This window comes from Phlebotomus papatasi, chromosome 3 (genome assembly GCF_024763615.1).
Source record: "Phlebotomus papatasi isolate M1 chromosome 3, Ppap_2.1, whole genome shotgun sequence".
NCBI classification, from domain to species: domain Eukaryota; kingdom Metazoa; phylum Arthropoda; class Insecta; order Diptera; family Psychodidae; genus Phlebotomus; species Phlebotomus papatasi.
Window position 1 is genome coordinate 59,118,689 of NC_077224.1, and position 19,959 is coordinate 59,138,647.

Sequence of the window (19,959 nt, forward strand, 5' to 3'; positions counted from 1 at the left end):
CAAAAAGGCTGACACAGAAAAATTTTGTAAATTAAAGCAGTAAATTTTCCCACCTGTACGTGATTTTTCCTCCAATTCGAAACCTGATGAAGAGGACATTCATCCTCGAAACGTCGTGAAGAATTAAAGAGTAAAAATCATGAGAGGTCTATTTTTCCGTCCACTATCTGCTACATCTCATCAGACCGAAAATTCATTCAGTTAGTTAATGCATTTCCATTAAACAGTTGAATCTTTTTGTTTGAACTACTTTCTGAAAAGTTGCATTTTAGACTTACAATAGCCTTTTTTGCTTTCTCTCCTTTACAGCTTTTGTATTGATGACCTCCCAAAGAATTCACCAGGTACGAGAAAAGGAATTTTCCCCTGGGGTTGGGTGACATTCTTTATATTTTATCCTAAGAAATTTCGTACGACACCGTGAGAACACCTTTTTATAGGATCTTGTTCTTAATGTTATCTTGCTCCCGGATTTATAATGGAAATTTTGTCATATGACATTCTCATTGTTACAGAATTCCCATTTAGGCTTTATAAAATTTCCGTGAAAACTTTCACAAAAAATGAAACTTACCAATTACCTTTACATAAAAATGCGTTTTTGTTGATGAAAATCTAAAAAAGAAAGCCCTGAGTTTCTTAATGAGTACCCTCTTTATAATTATACGCGTAATTTATACCCTTTTGACATTTAAAATCGGGCTGCCAGATTGCTTTCAAATTTTGGATCATCATTGCGGAAAAAAACACACAAAGAAGAAAAGCGTTCTAGTGGAAAAATTTTGTTCTGAAAATCCTTTTTCTCTCGATCCAAGTGCATTTTCTGAGCTAATAGTGACTAGTGCCGTTGATGCTGTGAACAGAGCGTTTAGTGGAGATCCAGAAACTGTGAATTTGGATGATTTTTGACGTGGAAGTTTGACTATCACTTTTTTATTTTCTCCGTGTTTGAGACTCCGAGAAGAGACGGAAATCCAGGAGATTCCTTTGCTTAGAAAGTCCTGGAATCCAAGAGGAAGATGAGTGAGCTGACTCCCGAGGAGGTGAGCATATGGAAAGGGTGGAAAGAATAGTGGGAAATGGAATTGAACTTTTGTTCTCTTCAGATACGCCAGCGTCGATTAAGACGCCTGGGAGTGGACCCCACGAGAGCTGGGGCTCTGCAGGAGCCAGCAGCCAAGGGGCCCACTGTGTCCTCCTCCACGGAGAGCAGCAACTCAAGCAGTGGCACGGAAAAGGTGTCCGGAAGCTCAGAGGCGCGTCAATCGAGCCTGGAGCTGGTGGAGCATAGGCAGAAACAGCAGAAAATTGACACAGAACTCAGCAATGAAGTCCTCACCACCTCATCCGTGGATCAGCACAGAGTTAATAATAACTACAGGGGAAATCTCATTGAGGCGACTGGTGAGTTATGGGCATGATTTGCTTTTTCCCCTGTTCAATGACCTCCGTGGCAAATGAAAGAAGTTTTCCCATCAGGAAAAGTCACATTACCTCCTGGTTATATTTACCTTTACTGGGAACTGGCAAATTGGTTCGAATTTCCTAAGCTGAATCAATTCTCGAAAGTTTTATAAAATATTTGCAGAAGTTGTTCTGAACACGGTGTTCTGAAATGGTCTGTTCCACAAAAGTTGCAATGCTTTGTCATATGTGCAAACATTTTTACAGTGCCTCATTTCATGACACTTATTACAATTTTAAGTTATTTTGAAAGAAATTCAATGCAAATTTTTTTATTCCAAATACAATATTACAAGAATATCATTAAAAATTTTATTAATTCTACATTTTGTTGTAAGACAGAAATAATACTCTAAAAACGTTTTAAAATCATAAATGAATAAAGAAAAAGATTATAGCCGCGCCCCATTCAGAAGCAATAATTCATTAAAATTCATATTTAATTTACATTATTTCATTTTATAAATTAAATAGTGTGGTGTTATCTTTAAAATTAAACCACTTCCTTAAAAAAAACAAGAAAAATAAAAAATATATATATTTAATTCTTTCTTATTTAGTACAAATAATGTGATATTCAAAACGTTAATATAATAATTAAATAAATTTATCGTGTCAGTTATTCATTCTGAATTTTTTAACCACATTGTTTAATGTGATACTTCCTTGAGTAATTTAAATTAATAATATTTACCATAAAAACACCAAATATTTTTTCGCAAAAACAATACGATATTATTTAAGCAATTAGTTGAAAATATGACGAAATATAACACAAAACCCCAAAAAAAACAAACTTAACGAAAGATTCAATTCGTTAAAATGTGTTAGGTAAGTCAAGACACATATCAAGAAAGGTGGAAATCCAGTTTAATTTGTACGATTTTGTTTTTTAGAGATTATACTAAGTTTGATAAAGATCAAAAATCGAATTCGTAACAACCCTTTGAGCTAAACTTGGTTCAATTTACAGTGCCCGCTTTGTTATTCGGATGAATTGGAAAACAAAATTACATACGTCAGTTAAATCAGCATTTGTCGTAACTTCCTTTTGATAACTTTTCAGGAGACGAAATTTTCAGTTCACCGGAAGGACAGATTGTCCTGAAAAACCTAGCTCATGTGTTACTAAGGTTGCTCGCTTTTTACCCAAATTGTTCATGAGGCGCTTCTGTTTCCAAACGTTCCCCGTACAATCTTTGCCTCTCGAAACGTTCTCCGTGATCTCCTCGCAGGATCCTCAACTTTTTCGTGGATTCCTCTGGTTTTAGCGTATTCCCCGTGGGTTATTCATAGGTTTCCCGTAGGTTCCTGGATTCCCAAACGTTACTTGTGGGTTTCTTCAGTTCGCCATGGATTCCTCAAGTCCTCAAAGGAAGTGTATAGGTTCCTTGGCTTCCTAAACGTTTCCAACCCTTCCCAGGGTTTCCTCGACAAAAACGTTTTGAGTTCCCTATAATGATTTAGCTTTGATCTTTGTTTCTTTGTGGGAAGGTTGAGATGAGAGTGTCGGTGAGAGAATCAAAATTGCCAATCAGGTCAACTATAACTCTTGACATTTTTTTTTTTTTCAAATTTTTCATACCTGAAGAAGGAGGAAAACCCCTCCGAAACGTCGTAGGAGAAGATAAAGGAGAAAAAATACCAGGACATATCCGTGAATATTTCATTCAGATTTAGCTTTGGATCCTTCGAATTAATTATGTAAATTTCGAAAAACGGTGAAGACTTTTGACGATGACGATGAAGATTGCCACCCTTATTATGATTATTATGATAGACCTGGGGTGACATGATAACTCATTTTCGATACTATCGACTGTCGATTCTGAAAAATTTAAACGATAACTGCCCTTCCTGAAACTAATATAGATGTTTATCAACAGTCTCATTCTTTTAAGAATGTCACAAAGAATGGTCCAACAATTCATAAAAAGTCGATATTCACTTATGCCCTAGACACACTTACGACTTAAGTCGACAGGCGGCTTAGTGGAAAATGTTGGAAATGCACTTTTACCATTATTTCTAATAAAGCGTGTCCCGAATTTAAAAGACAAGAAGACAAATGACTCTCATTAAAAAACTATAGTATATATAAAAATACTATATATATCTCTTGAAAGGGTATTTCATTGTGATTCAAATCCACTTTATGGTTTTTTATTCAAGCGGTTTCTCCGCGAAATCTTCGCACTATCTTCTTTACTCCCCTCATAAGGCTCTGGACAAGGTCTTCCCACGATCTCTGACGACTTTCTTCCACTTTCGTGCGAAGTCCTGCAAATCTTTGGTTGGATTAGCCTTCTTCTTCAAGTCTCCTTTCAAAATTCCCCAGTATTTCTCAATGGGGCGGATTTCTGGAGTGCAGGGCGGGTTGACATTCTTATCTATATATTTGACATTGTTGTTGGCAAACCATTCCAGGGTGGTTTTCGCGTAATGACATGATGTTAAATCAGGCCAAAATAGAGGAGGGATGTCGTGGCTTTGATAGAGTGGCAAAAGTCGTTTTTGGAGGCACTCTTTAAGGTAGATATCCGCGTTCATCGTCCCTGTCATGAAAAATTCTTCGCTGCGACGTCCACAAGAGCAGATTGCCATCCAAACCACATATTTCTTCGGGACCTTGTCGTACTCTTTGAACTTGAACTTGCTGGCTACACCCGTACGAGTCTTCGCCGTGTAAAACTGTTGGCCGGGCAACTGAGTAAATTCACCTTTTACGACAGTTTCGTCGTCCATCAAAATGCATCCTTGAAAGCATTTCAAAACTCGATCACTCAGATTTCTCGACCTCGTTTTGGCACTTTGCCTCTGCTTGTCCGTGCGATGGGTAGCAGCTTGAGCTTTGTACGTTGTCAATACGTTAATTGTACTCTTCGATTCCCTGCACTAATCTCTTAGAGATACCAAGCTTTTTGCCCACATCTCTGACTGAAGTCAACTCTGACTCTGGTTGCTTCTGGAAAAGCGCCAACACTCTTTTCCATCCTCTTGTCTACAGCTCCAGGTTTTCTGCCACATCCTGGCTTTCGAACAACAGTCTTGAGTTCCTTGAAGCGTAATATAACCCTTCGCACCGTGGATGGACACTTTCCGGTGATCCTTCCGATTTCAGAATAGCTCGCTTTTGGTTTCTTTAGGTACGTGTCCACGATCAATTTGTGCAGGTTCTCCATTTTTATCACTTTTCTCAGCCAAAACACAACCTTTTTCAATATTTTTTTCAGAAATGAAAAGCTGACGAAGTTCTCTTGAAACGTAAAAAAAAACTCAAAACAAAACTCAATTCCTATTGTGACTAACTTCATGTCGAAAACTTATCATTTAAATTCGGGACACACTTTATAATTACGCTAAGCCGTCTCTCGGCTAATCCTCATGTCTGTCAAGGCCCTTAATCTAACAGATATAGATTTATCGATACTATCGATTCGATAAGTGTCGAAAAGTTATCATTCTACGCCTGATATGTGTCTCGGCTTACCGTTTTCTAGTTTTAGCGATGAAAATGTGTATTGACCCGGGTTATCTTTGTAAATTTGACTTTGCAAATGTAAAACAAGCAAAGTCTTCAGTTGAGGTATTTCTCCTGCAGGAGATGATGTGAAGAATGCTTCTGCGAGTTCTACGACAGATAACAATCAGGAAGTGGAGGTACAGCAAATGGAGACAGATGAATGTATGGACACAGACAAATTAGGTGACTGTGATTCGGGAATTGAGAATATGGAGACAGAAGATTGTTCTGAGAGCACCAAAGCTGCTCCCAATGCAGAATGTCTGCTAGACAATCGGGGCAATACGCAACTGGAAATGGAGATTTATTTGTCCAAGGTGCTCAATGCCACATGGGCAGAGCACTGCAAGGGGGCGATTATTGTTAAGGAAGTAGCCACTGAGTATATGGATAGCTTCGAAGAAGTGTCAAATATTGAAGATTTCACATCTAGGGTTCTGTTGAATGTGATTCAGTACTATTTGGAGGGGTTTCTGAAGAAGAGTTCTTCGAATTTTGATGTAACTATGCCATCATCATCTGGGTGTTCGGATGATGCTGCTGGGGAGGATGGGGAGGGTAAGCAGGAGATGGAGTTTTTTGAACGTAGAACTGCTGCTCTGGACTACTTGATCAGATGCTACGATGTCATTAGGGGAGAATGTTACAATCTGACTTCGTCAAAGAGATTAAATACCGCGGAATTGGTGCAGTTTCTGGAGATGGTGAAGCAGCAGATTCTTCAGCATTCAATTCTTGTGCTCAATGGGACATTTAGGGGTAGCAAAGATGCAGTGGAAGTGTCAAAGAAGCCAGAAAAGTCGCCTCTTCTGCAATTGATGTACGAAAAGACGGTGGAAAGTGATTTTTTGCAGGCTTTTGTTGCCCTAACCTACAAAAATGTTGAAGTATTCCGGGATATTTTTGAGCCACTTCTCCGAGATTTATTCACGGATATGCAAAAGGCAATTGTGTCGAAGGATTTGAATGTGGAGATTTTGGCCAAATTGGATGAATTGACGGCTATTGCAATTGAGGGGAATGTTCGGCCAATTTGCAATCTTATTGCCAAGCAGTACAATTTTTTCCCGATCTCGTGTAGCAAGGCTCCTGGGCGGGAAATTGCCAAAGTTAGCTTCCTGGGTCCATTTCTCTCCCCCACAATCTTCGTGGAGGAGAATCCCAAGTTGGTTGATACAATTTTCACCAGTGACAATGTCCTGGTTGATGCTTCTCTTCAATCAAGCCTTCAAGCTGGTTTAGGTTGCATCCGGAATTATCTACATGCGATATTTCATGCACTACTGAAGAATGTTGAGTCCAGAAACTCCGTTCTCATGTACATGTCCACAATTCTCAAGGCTAATGAGAAGAGGGCACAAATCCACACGGATGAGCGTGTTCTGGCCAGAGATGGCTTTATGCTCAATTTTCTGTGTACACTGCAGAAATTGGCGGCAAAGATTAAACTTGAACGTGTAGACATGATGTATCCGTTTCACTGGGATTCACTGATTCACATTGTCAAGGATACGAAGCTTCGATATGAATCTGAGGAGTACAGTGAATGGCTGCAGGAATACAGAGGTACTCATGTCTGGGAACCGACAAATTTCCAGACACAGTGTTGGTTCCTAACTCTCCATGCCCACCATGTGGCCATAATTCCGGCCATTCAGCGCTACAACAAGCGTTTGAGGGTGATTAAGGAGCTGCAGCGACTGGTGGCAGAACTCAATAATACCAAGGCTCAGTGGGAATTTACGCGATTGGCAGCCAGAAATGAAGAGGTGAGAACCAGATGGACACTGCAACTGATGAAGCTGAACAGATCGAAAGCTTGCTGTGACATTGGGTTGCTCGATGAGAATCTCCTGAGGCAGTGCATGCGTTTCTACAGCACTGTCTGTGAGTTTATTCTCTATCACATGGAAGGAAGGAAGATCTCAGGACCATTTATCACCAGTATCTCACCGCCACTTCTAACGCCCACGCCAGAATTCTCAGCACTGCCCGAATGGTGAGTTTTTCTTCAATTATTTATTATTTTATAATCACCATAAGATTTATATTATTTATTAAGATAGGAGAGGAGTAGTATGCCAATTTTTAAATGAAAAAATACGTGTAAAGAAAAGGTGCACTTGGAGTAATACAATCAGTAAGATATTTTTCGTTCGTATTAGTTTTCTGAACCATAAAAGCACTTTGAGGAATTTCCCATGAGTGCCAACTGTGTTTCGGGCAGTTTTCTAGTAGTTTCCATGCCTGCCAACTTTGCCACGTGTTCGCAGTTATTTTATTATTAACCGCGTCGAGGCCTAAAATCAAGTTTGTCTTGCCCAAAAACGGGCCACGTCAATGGCAAGCGGACTTGCCGACATCAAATCCCCTGTTCCGCATGAAGCAGGGGACAACGGACAAACACAGAAGTGCGGGGTGGTTTGGATCACCCCACATTCACAAAGAACGTCACAATTGGAGAAACCCCATCGCCGTCTGTTGCCTCTCGAGCGCGCTACGCCGCTTCTCAAACGATTGAGAGACTTCCATGTCTTCTAGTTTTGGTCACCACCAGGAGGAAGGCCTTCCCTTAATTCGACAAAATCTGGTGGAAAGACTTCCTTCCACAGATTGAGTCTGGTCTCCTCTGGAGATTGGTCAAGTGGTTTGACAGAGTGGTAAAAGCTCTTGCGAGATTTCAGCCTTGCTCTTGGTTTTCTGTGACCGTGGAGAAGATGCCTCGGTTCAGAAAGAACCTTGGACATCTCTCTACTGGAAATGATTTGTCTCCTCACCCGTGGTGGAGTAATTCCTGCTAAGGGATAGAGTTTGCCCACTGGCGTGACCTTTAAGCACCCTGTTACTATACGGGCGGTATCGTTAAGAGCGACGTCAACTTGTTTGGCGTGCGCAGATCTCTGCCATACTTCAGCTGCGTACTCTGCTACAGAAAATGATAGCGCAAGAGCAGACGTACGCATCAGGTTCGGCTGAGCTTCCCACTGAGCGTTGACAAGTTTTCGCAGTATTTCGTGTCTTGATCTTGTTTTTAACATTACTGCAGTGGGTCTTGTACGTGAGAGTTCGATCGAGAATGACTCCAAGGTACTTAAGAAACACGGTATAGACCTTTTTTAAAAACTTCTATGGACAAAATTAGGATATATTAAACATTGTAAACCTGAGGAAGGAGACAACCAATCTCCGAAACGTCGTAGAAGGAGGAAATAGAGAAGTTTTTAAAAAAGGTCTATACCGTGTTTCTTAACTCCAAATTATCCACCAAAGACCGAGAATACAATCCAAGGTACTTAGGCGTGAAATTGTGTTTCAGAAGGTTCCCCTCCCATCTTACATTCAAGCGAGTCTTGGTCCACTTGTGACGCAGATGGAAACAACTTATGCCGAAAATAGACACATGCTGATCCTCAAGAATACTCAGCTCGAAAAATTTGACGGTAAAGGATCAGCCAAAACTATTATACACTGAGGATTTTTGATCAAGGATTAACGTTTACAGCGTAAATTTCTATTAAATCTCCACACTTTGATTGCTGAAAGACTTCTTAAGTGCAATATCAATGGATTTTTCGTACAGAAAGATGCATTATGACCTTCCCATTACTCCAATCTTAATGCTTTTTAAGATTTTGCGACAATTGCATACCATTACTCTCCATGTTTTTTCACCCACTTGACATTTTGAAAAGCATCCAAAAACACTCAAGGTGAGGCTTTTTATTTTCAGCACTGGCGCTGATGGTCACCTAATCCCCTTAATTTCACAAGATCTCACGAATTTAGAAGATCAGCCTGATCCCCCAAATTTTCAGCTGATCCCTGAGTGTATCGACACCAATCCTCATTTTTTCGCGCTGATCCCTAAGTCGATCCTTGTGTCTATTTTAGGCTTTAGAGTCAGTGAGCGCAACCGATTTGACATCAATGTCCGATTTTACAAAAACGGCGCTACCATACTTCTCATGGGCCCTCTCAATAACCAACTTCACGCCATTAATCCTTGATCGACGTTTCGTGGGGCCCTTATAGGTCTCCTGAATACAAAGGACATCACATTTAAATATTACACAAACATCACAAAGAAGATTTTCTTTTAGTACCGTCGTTGAAGATGTGTTCGACCTAGCCTGGCGCTATTTCAAAGAAATACAACACCTTTCCTATTCGCTGTTTCTGGGCGCTTTTGGTCGATCACTTGCTTCATTCTAGCTATTTATTGATAGTAGAAGTCAGAAGTGAGTTTTTGACCATTGAACAGGGGATCATACTGGATGATTTTCTTTCAATCTCACTAAACATACAGAAATCCTGTTTGATAGTTAATCTTGGCTTGTCGATAGCGTTAGCTGGCTCATCGCACTTAAATCATGATTTTTCTTTGCGTTTATGCAAAGAATCACAGACTGTAGAATAGGACACAAGCAAGGAAAACTACCAGAAAATCTGGCAGAGGAAGGATTGGCAAATGATCTATAAGTGTGTCACAGCAGACACAGCAAAGAGCAATGCAATCGTCCCTTCTTATGATAGCTTCGTTGTCATGTCAACGCGTATGTGTAGCTCTCCCGAAGTATAGGACTAAAGTATAAAAATGACTCTTAAGCTAATATTCTGCAATTTTCGCCCCAAAACGGATCTTTGAGGCTATAATAGATCCTAGGGCGTACTCCTGTTCTAAATTTTCGAATTCAATCATAGGTTTCGTGAAATGGAGTATCGAAAAATACATTTTCGAAATTTCGCTATCGAATACTTCAAAATTCTCAGATATTGCACTGGAAGTTAAGTATGTTACGGTCTTTGAATTGTAGGTTCTCTGAAGTTGTCTAAAGATGAAGAAGACGTCTAAGTTGAATAGTCGCTTAACTTATCTTTAAGAATTTCTCTTAATAAATGAAGTAATAAGGCAAGTTAGAGGCGCAAATTCTGACCTTGTACAATATTCGTAAAGGTATGTGGAGGATATTGCGGACTTCCTGCTGTTTTGTATGCAGTATGCAACGGATGTGATTGTTGAGGATATGGATCACTCGATAATCACATGGCTGCTGACGAGCGTCTGTGCTCCCCATTGCATTAAGAATCCCTATGTGACTGCCAAATTGGTGGAGGTGCTCTTTGTCACCACACCAACCATTCAAACCACCTCCCAAAGTCTCCACAACAATATCATGTTCCATGACATCTCCCTGTCTGTACTCCCATCTGCCCTCATGCGCTTCTACACGGATATCGAAACCACTGGCCAGAGTACAGAGTTCTATGATAAATTCACAATTCGCTACCACATCAGTCATTTGTTCAAATGCATGTGGCAGAGTCCAGTGCATCGTCTGGCCATGATCAATGAATCCAAGACGGGCAAACAGTTTGTCAAGTTCATCAATATGTTGATGAATGATACGACTTTTCTGCTCGACGAATGCTTGGAGTACCTCAAGCGAATCCATGAGACTCAAGTGTTGATGCTGGATGAGCCAGAGTGGGCAAAGTTGTCGGAGGAGATACAACAGAGTAGACAGAGGCAATTGTCACAGGATGAGAGACAGTGCAAGAGTTACTTGACTCTGGCCAGGGAGACCGTGGATATGTTCCATTATCTCACTGTGGACATCAAGGAACCTTTCCTGAGACCTGAATTGGTGGACAGGCTCAGTTCAATGCTCAATTTCAACTTGCAGCAGCTCTGTGGGCCGAAGTGCAACAATCTCAAGGTCAGGACTCCTGTGAAGTATGGCTGGGAACCAAGAAGACTACTCGGACAAATTATTGACATCTACCTGCATCTCAGTTGCGATGAATTCGCAGCAGCCCTTGCGGCTGATGAGGTAAGTCAAGACATTTTTGTAACTTTAAAAATCATCCGAAGTGAATATCATTTTACCAAGTAGGCTTAGAAATTGGGTATCCAAAACGAGGAAGAATTATTAATTTTCGAATTTCAGGGATAGTGAAGCGTCCGAGGCTTTGTGAAGTGTTCGAACTCGCCCGTCAAATAATATCTGCAGATATCTTTAAGATTTCTGTAGAGAAAATCTACACCTCTACAGAATATCTGCAGATAAATTCTGTAGATATTCTTACGAATTTTATTTGGGCTTGGGACAAAATTCGTCAGAATATTTCGGCAGATTTTCTGACGAATCTCTAAACGAATTTCTGTAGATATTCTGTAGATTTTTTCTACATTCCAGACTTTCCAGACAAGATGTGTCAGAAGAGATGGAAAAATTTTTCACTGAAGTTTGCAAAATTCTATAGAGTTATTCTTAGTGATATCACGGTGTTTATATAAAATAAAGAATTCTGCGACGCCGTGTTACAAGTAGAGAAAAGTGAAGTGAAAACTTTAAACAGAGTGTCGACCAAAATTTCGTGTTTTTGTATCATTCGATTGGCGATTTTTAAGAAATTAGTATTTTTGCTCGCAGTTTTTTTACTTATCTAAAATGTGTACTCGGTAATCCTTGTTAAGCAGAGCATACAATTTTCTTTATAACTTCTACAGTTTCTTCATAAATCAACAATATTTTTGTGAAGTAATGGAGGTTATGCAGATTTTCTAGGGAGAAATTCTGCCGAGAATCTGCAGATTTTCTCTGAATGTACTAGAATATACCGTTAAAATTCAAAAAAACCTCCGAGTAAAATCGGCAGGTAGAGCAATGATTTGACGGGCGTGACTTAGACGCTATATATACCTCAAAAGTTCTTTCGCGTAATTTAACCTTTAACGGTTCTCAACCGATTTAAACCGATTCATAAATCACTCAAAAAACTGCCTAAAGTAGTTTTAAAAAAATATTAAAAATGATTTTCTGATAAAAATTGATTATCTATTACGAATTGGTTCATTACCGATTTATAACCGATTGAATTCAGGCTTGTCAGGAATTCCAAGACCTTTCCAACGAAATCAAATATGATACCATTCGGTTGAGAAATACGGTCTCTACAGCCTTTTTAACCTGTAATCTTGAAAAACTGTAATTAGGAGTGATTCAGTTTTTTCGTATAAAGACGAAATGCCCGCATGGGTAACCCTTAAGATTTATCGATTCCAGCGATTCCTTTTATTTTCGGACATGTTTAGGAGGTAGCCCTGACGAATATTTCGTCCATTATTGGAAACCAATTATACCGATACCGCTGATCTACAATTGGAAAATTCAAAATTCTGAATTTTTCAAGCTCGAAACTCTACTCCGTTCAGTAATAACATTTCGAAAAGACAAAGCCACTCCAAAGCCAAGCCAAGCCTATTCGAAAATCTCCCGGAAGCCTAAAGTACAAGTTCATATACCCGCCGCTTTAGCACTGATTGTTCTGCCATTTCGAATTTTGATATTCTTGACACTTCAATCGTCAACAATGTCAGCAACAGTGTGCAAACTTTTGCTGCAAAAAGTGATTTTTTGTGTAGTTTTGTGGAATTTCAGGATGGTAGAACGTCTTAATTGCAATTTCATTCAAAGAAATGTCCTTTTGATTAATTTTCTCGCTTTTGTATAACTCGTCGGTTTAAACGTTCGAACTTCTAACGGATTTTTGGGTTAGTTCTCTCTGATATTACCTTCGAATCGGTAATGGAAAAACTCGAAAAACCTCAACCGGAGAGAACTCTCAAATCGGGAAGGTTATTACTGAACGAGAGGATTCTCTCGGCTTTGGAAACCATTGAACTCTAGCGCGCCGGCATGGTTCTGTACCGGTAGATTTCCGGGTATCCATGTGCGGCGGGACTTTCTTAGGTTGTGCGCTGTCTGGTACTTTCAGTGTCTACTAGGTCGTCTATCTTGGAGGCTTGTGTTGGGAGGGTTCCTCTTAGCTTAACCGAGTTTTTACCTTCAATTTGTGAAGCCCGGGCTTCTAATGATTGGACGAGGTACCCGTAGTATCGCGCCAACCCTCGCTTCGGGTTATTGCTGAACGGAACCAATATCTCTAACACTAACAAAACCATAACACTCCTGTCTTGACTGTAACCTACCAAACGAAACAAAAGATCAACATCTCGAATGTTGATTTTTCGATTATTCGAAAAATCGATTTTCGAAACTTCGATGTCGAATATCTTTCAGAACTTCTATTTTTAATTTTGATGAAATTTTAGTATGTGTTGTTGCTGAGGTCGAGTCAAGAGCTTTTCAAGGATTTATTGAACTTTGCCCTCAGTCTACCCTGACCTGAGGTATCACTGAAATTATCCTGACCAGAGACCAGACCATACCTTCACTGTTCATAAAGCGATTTCGATGAATTTTTAGGATGTTCTGAGATTGAAACCTTTAGGACGATAGGACGCATCTTTCCCTACCCCACCCCAATTTACCCTGACCCTTCTCTTCTTCTTCTTATCCGGCGCTATAACCAATTACTGGTCTTGTCTTGACCTGATTCAGGACCCGTCGCCACTCGAGCCTGTTACGCGCCACTGTTCTCCAATTCCGCACCCCTAATGAGCTGGCGTCCTGGTCCACGCCATCGGTCCATTTGAGGCTGGGTTGACCTCGTCTCTCGTAGCATAGAGTCCGCCCCTAAAGACTTTCCAGACTGGGCCGTCCTCATCCTTGCGAACCAGATGACCAGCCCACCGGAGCCTATTGAGGCGTATTTGCTTGACGACAGTTACCTCTCGGTAGCGCTCATACACCTCATGGCTGTATAGGCTCCGGAATCATCCCTCCTCACATATATGGCCAAAAATCCGTCGTAGGATTCTCCTCTCAAACGCAGCCAAGAGTTCGCAATTCTGTTTGCTGAGGACCCACGTCTCCCTCAGACGAATACATGAGGACTGGCAGGATCATAGTCCTATACAGCGTATACAGCAGTAGCTCAGTCTTAATGCTTAAGTTTCTGGACCGGAAAACTCTTGATAGACTGAAGTAGGCTCTGTTGGCTTTCGTGCGCGGACTTCTGTTGAGATGTTGTTGTCGGTTGTGATTGTTGACCCAAGGTACACGAAGGAGTTGACAACTTCAAAGTTGTAGTCCCCCATCGGGAGCCCTGTTTGACCGATGCTCTCCGTAGATGTTGCCGGAGTTGCTGCTGACGAGGCCACCATGTACTTCGTTTCGCTTTCATTTATCTGTAGCCCCAGATTTCGTACCGCATATTCAATCTGGATGAAGGCCTCTTGTACAGCTCTGGGATTGCATCCCATAATATCAATATCGTCAGCATAGGCTAGGAGCTGCGTGGACTTATAGAGCATGACCCCCCTCGTGCTCACGCCGGAGTCACGGATCGCTTTCTCCAGTGCCAGGTTAAAGAGGACGCACGATAGTCCGTCCCCATGTCTAAATCCGTTGTTCACGCAAAACTCTCGTGACAGTGATCCGTTCGCCTTTACTTTACTCCTCACATCGGTCATGGTCATCCTAGTCAGTCTAATCGCATAGTCAGGGTAAAACTGTACGAAGCCATGGGAGAATTCGGCATCCCGAACAAAACTCTGACCCTTACTATACCTAAATTGACCGAACTCTATCTCTCCCATGCCTAATAATGTTTAATAACCGATTTCAAGGAACTTTCTTTTTCTTTTATTGACCTTCTGTGACTCAAACTATTTTAAATAAAAATTGACTAGCGATATGTCCAGATAAGCTTATGGTAGCTGAGATTCTTTACAGATAACATCGGAGTGCTTGCAACTCTGAATGCGTGAAAATTAGATTTTGAGCTGACTTTTGGGAATAAAAAATCGCGTCGAATCAATTTTATCCATTTAACCCGCCAGGAACAGTTTACTCGACGCGATTCTTTACTCTCAAGATTCATTCCTAATAACGGTTTTTCAAGGTCAAAGGTTTAAAAGATTCTAGGGAACGTATTTCTCAATCGAATGGTATCATGTTTCGGTTCGTTGGAAAGGTCTTGGAATTCTTAACGAGCCTGAACCGATAACTAATTTTTATCCGAAATTCAATTATATTACTCTTAATGTGTATTTTGGACAATATTTTCAAGTGATTTTTAAATCGGTTGAAATCAATTGTGAACCGGTATTTATGAATCGGTTCAAATCGGTTGAGAACCGGTAAATAATAGATCATGCGAAAATACTTGTGAGGTATAATTATAAGTCACGAGTTCGAGGATTCCGCAAAGCCTGGGACGATGTGTCACCCCTTTTTTATTATTTAATTTTAATTTTGAAATTCCAATTTGCAATGAATTTATTTCAGCGATCATTTGAGAAGCACCTCTTTGATGACGCTGCCGATCGTATTGAACGCCTTCAAATCCGTTCGACAGTTGAAGTGGAACAATTTAGAGCTCTTCTGGCTAAAGCCCATGACATTTACGGTAGATTTTGCAAATTCTAAGCTTTTGCCAGTTAAATAATTTAATTTATTTTTTTTAGTAACAAATCAACAGCGTGAAGATGAATTTGCCGACGCTCCGGACGAGTTTAAGGATCCTCTGATGGATACTCTAATGAGTGACCCTGTGATTCTGCCCTCAGGTGCCATCATGGATCGTTCTATCATCACTAGGCATCTCCTCAACAGCAGCACCGATCCCTTCAATCGGCAACCCTTGACTGAAGATATGCTGCAATCTGGTGAGTTAATTTAGAGGTGTTGAAAAGCTCTTGGAATTTTATTTTATTTTTTTTTTTTTATTTTTTTAGCAACTGAACTGAAAGAGAGGATCCAGGCTTGGAAGCGAGAGAAGCGCGACAAGGGAAATTCTGGTGGAGAAAGTTCCAAGAGATGCTGAGTCCTTGAAATTTTGAGCGTGAGACAAAAAGAAAAATAATAAAAATAAATAAATAAGTTGTTGTAATTAAAACGCTATAATGTAAAATGAATTTTTGCGATATTTACGGAGAGAAAATACACAGAGAAAATTTATAAGTGAAAAGTCTTTTGTTTTATTTCTTTTGTACAAAGAAATTCTTTATTGAACCAACCACATTTTTTATTCATTTTTTTTACATAATTTTAATGCATAAAATTTTATTTTTCTAAAGTATCATTTTTTGTATTTTGCCCCAAATCTGGGAAGATTTTCTTTTCTCATTTTATTTTATTAAAAAATATATAAAGTTTTTTTTTTGTTTTGTTTTATTCTCTTCATTTTCTCTTAACAACTAATAAATTAAGTAGCAAAATTGGGTAATAATTCTCCATAATAGATATATTTCTTGTTTTTTTTTAATAGTTAAATGGGGCGACAGGAGTTTACAACTTGAGGAATGAGTATGTTTGATTCCTAGATTTATAAAAAAGAAAGAAACATTCTTAAAGTTTCAGATATTGTCGATATTATTTGTTGTTTTTTTTATCATTATTTTTTTGATATTTTCTGCGTGGGAGGATTTCCTAAAGGACAAACACTTTATTGATTTTCATCTGCGGAGGCGGAAGGAGAACAAATAAAGTTGATGAGGGTAAAAGAATGATAATTTGTGCAAATAAGTTAATTGGGGTGAGATATTTTCAATGCGACGCAAATAAATAGAGGGACACAAAAAAAAGTAATAACAAAGAGAAAATTAACAAATTACAGATAATTGTGAGTACTTAAAGGTACGAGAAATGCAGGTTATTGTGTTTGTTTTTTTTTCTTAAAAATAATCTACTCAAATCCTAAAAGATACTTTTTCCCCTTTTTTCCCAAGTAAATTCCCGTAAATTTCCCATTTTATCCCCTAATCTTTCAAAGTTCGAGCTTTTCTTAACATTCTTTTTAGATGAAAAGAGGAAACTTAAGTCTTTCATTTTATTTATTATTTTACGTAAAACATTTAACAACATAGTACAAAAAACTAGTTTCTAAACTAAAGAAAATCCGTCAAGTTAAATAAAATTACAACATATTGCGAAATTATTACAAAAATGCCACAATAGCACAAAATAAAAAGAAGAAACATTGATCAGTTTAAGGTTCTTTCAATTAATAATAAGTGTTATCATGAGAAATTGATGTATTACTTTGTCTCAGTCGATTTACAGAACCTTCATCAAAGCTATAAAGTTCAAAGTGATCGAAGTTAGACTAAACCGCACACATTTGGTATTTGGAATAACAATTACAGCAATTGAACCATCAATTATAGTCTTTTATTATAATGTAGTTCAAGTTTTGCAGACGGAAAATGACAGACTTTTTATTTTATGAAATAAAGGGTACTTTTGAAGCCTTCCTCTTTAAGGAAATATTAAAATTTTAAAGATTGTGGGGTGAATAGATCTGCCACTTTCGATTTACTTAGAGTGTCAATCAGCCGATCATGGAGGCTGATAGGCGCGATCAACTAATCTTGGAGAGTGATCGCCACGATAAGTCGATCATGGAGGCAGATCGACGCGATAGGTAAAGCTTAAAGACTTGCCGGTGCAATCAGTCGATCATGGAGACTGATCGACTACTGATCAGCTGACCCTAGAGATTGATCTGTGCAATCAGCTGATCTTGGATACTGATCGGTGGAAACAATTGATCATGGAAATTGATCGGCGCGATTTGGAAGACCGATCGACGCGATAAGGCTATCTTGGAGACTTATCGAAGCAATCAGCATTTGATCGTGAAGACTGATCGGAGCGATAAATCGATCATGAAGATTGATCGGTACAATCAGCTGATCATAACGGCTGATCTGCGTGATCAACCGATTGTGGATATAAAACAGCGTGATCAGCCGATCTCAGAAACTGATCGGTGCAATCATCCGTTTATGGAGACTAATCGGTGTAATCAGTTGATCAGGGAGATTAATCAGCGAAATCAGCTGATCTTGAAGACTGATCGAAGCAATCAGCAATTGCTCAAGAAGACTGATCGGTGCAATCAGTTGATCATGGAGATTGATCGGCGCGATTATCTGATCTTGAACAATTGATCATGAATATACTGATCGGAAAGATAAGTAGATCATGAAGGCTGATCTGCATGATCAACTGATTTTGAATATCAATCTGCGTGAACAGCCGATCTTGGAGACTGATCAATACAATCAGTTGATTATGAAGATTGATAGGCGCGATTATCCGATCTTGAAGACCGATCGACGCAATCAGCCTATTTTGAAGACTGATCAGAGCAATCAGCAATTGCTCAAGAAGATTGATCGGTACAATCAGTTGATCATAAAAGCTGATCTGCATGATCAATCGATTTTGAATATCAATCTGCATGATCAGCCGATCTTGGAGATCGATGGGTGCAATCAGCCGTTCGTGGATACTGATCAATGCAATCAGTTGATTATGAAGATTGATCGGCGCGATTATCTGATCTTGAAAACCGATCGATGCGATCAGCCTATCCTGGAGACTGATCGGAGCAATCAGCAATTGCTCAAGAAGATTGATCGGTACAATCAGTTGATCATAAAAGCTGATCTACATGATTAACCGATTTTGAATATCAATCTGCGTGATCAGCCGATCTTGGAGACTGATGGGTGCAATCAGCCGTTCATGGAGGCTAATCGGTGCAATCAGTTAATCATGGAGATTGATCGGCGCAATCAGCTGATCTTGAAGACCGATCGATGCGATCAGCCTATCTTTGAGCCTGATCGGAGCAATAAGCAATTGCTCAAGAAGATTGATTGGTACAATCAGTTGATCATAAAAGCTGATCTACGTGATCAATCGATTTTGAATATCAATCTGCGTGATCAGTTTATCTTGGAGACTGATAGGAGCAATCAGCAATTGCTCAAGAAGATTGATCGGTACAATCAGTTGATCAGGGAGATTAATCAGCGCACTCAGCTGATCTTAAAGACCGATCGATGCGATCAGTCTATCTTGGAGACTGATCGGAGCAATCATCAATTGCTCAAGAAGATTGATCAGTACAATCAGTTGATCATAAAAGCTGATCTTCATGATCAACCGATTTTGAATATCAATCTGCGTGATCAGCCAATCTTGGAGACTGATCAGTGCAATCAACCAACCGTTAATGGAGACCGATCAATACAATCAGTTGATTATGAAGATTGATCGGCGCAATTATCTGATTTTGAAGACCTATCGATGCGATCAGCTTATCTTGGAAACTGATCGGAGCAATCAACTATTGATCATGAATATACTGATCGGAGTGATAAGTATATCACGAAGGCTGATTGCGTGATCAATCGATTTTGAATATCAATCTCCGTGATCAGCCTATCTTGGAGATTGGTCGGTGCAATCAGCCGTTCATGAAGAATAATCAGTGCAATCAGTTAATCAGGGTGATTAATCAGCGAAATCATCTGATCTTGAAGACCGATCGATGCGATCAGTCTATCTAGGAGACTGATTGCAGCAATCAGCAATTGATCATGAAGACTGATTGGAGTGATAAATATCATGAAATCTGATCTGCGTGATTAATCGATTTTGAATATTAATCTGCGTGATCAGCTGATTTGGAAACGGCTAACTGAAAGTTAGCCATTCATAAAGACTGATTGGTGCAATCAGTTAATCATGGTGATTAATCAGCGTGATCTGCTGATCTTGGAAACTAATCGACTCGATCAGAAACTTCCATGTCGTTTTTTCTGTTGCAATTTCATTGATTTTAGTATGTCTAATGAATTTCCTTTCCGGTCCAGAACCTTAGGAATGAAGACTAAGCTACTACTGTATAAGTCTATGATCCTTCCAGTATTCACGTATTCGTCTGAAACGTGGGTCCTCAGCAAACAGAATTGCAGACTCTTAGCCACGTTTGAGAGGAGGATTTTACGATAGATTTTTGGCCCCGTATGCGAGGAGGGACGATTCCGGAGCCTACACAATGAGCGCTACCGAGAGGTAACTGTCGTTAAGCAAATACGCACGTAAATATTTGTGAATTCCTATTGGAGACTTACGAAATGCTCGTAAATCGTATCACTCACAAAGAAGCTCATAAAAGTTTGTACTTGGACGAACAGTTTTTTTGTGTTTTTTACGAACATTTGTTCGTAAACACAAAAAAAGTTTGAAAAATTTAGTCATTTGTTC

General features: G+C 39.5%; 1 protein-coding gene across 1 annotated transcript; it reads left to right on the forward strand.

Moving 5' to 3' along the window:
• The first annotated feature begins 692 nt into the window (after window positions 1–692).
• Window positions 693–15,865, forward strand: LOC129807032 (ubiquitin conjugation factor E4 B). The gene is made up of 7 exons (XM_055855984.1): window positions 693–1,043; window positions 1,107–1,404; window positions 5,066–6,986; window positions 9,942–10,818; window positions 15,184–15,304; window positions 15,363–15,563; window positions 15,633–15,865. The coding sequence occupies exons 1-7, from the start codon at window positions 1,020–1,022 to the stop codon at window positions 15,719–15,721; spliced, it is 3,531 nt and encodes a 1,176-aa protein (XP_055711959.1). The 5' UTR covers window positions 693–1,019; the 3' UTR covers window positions 15,722–15,865.
• Window positions 15,866–19,959: the final 4,094 nt, after the last annotated feature.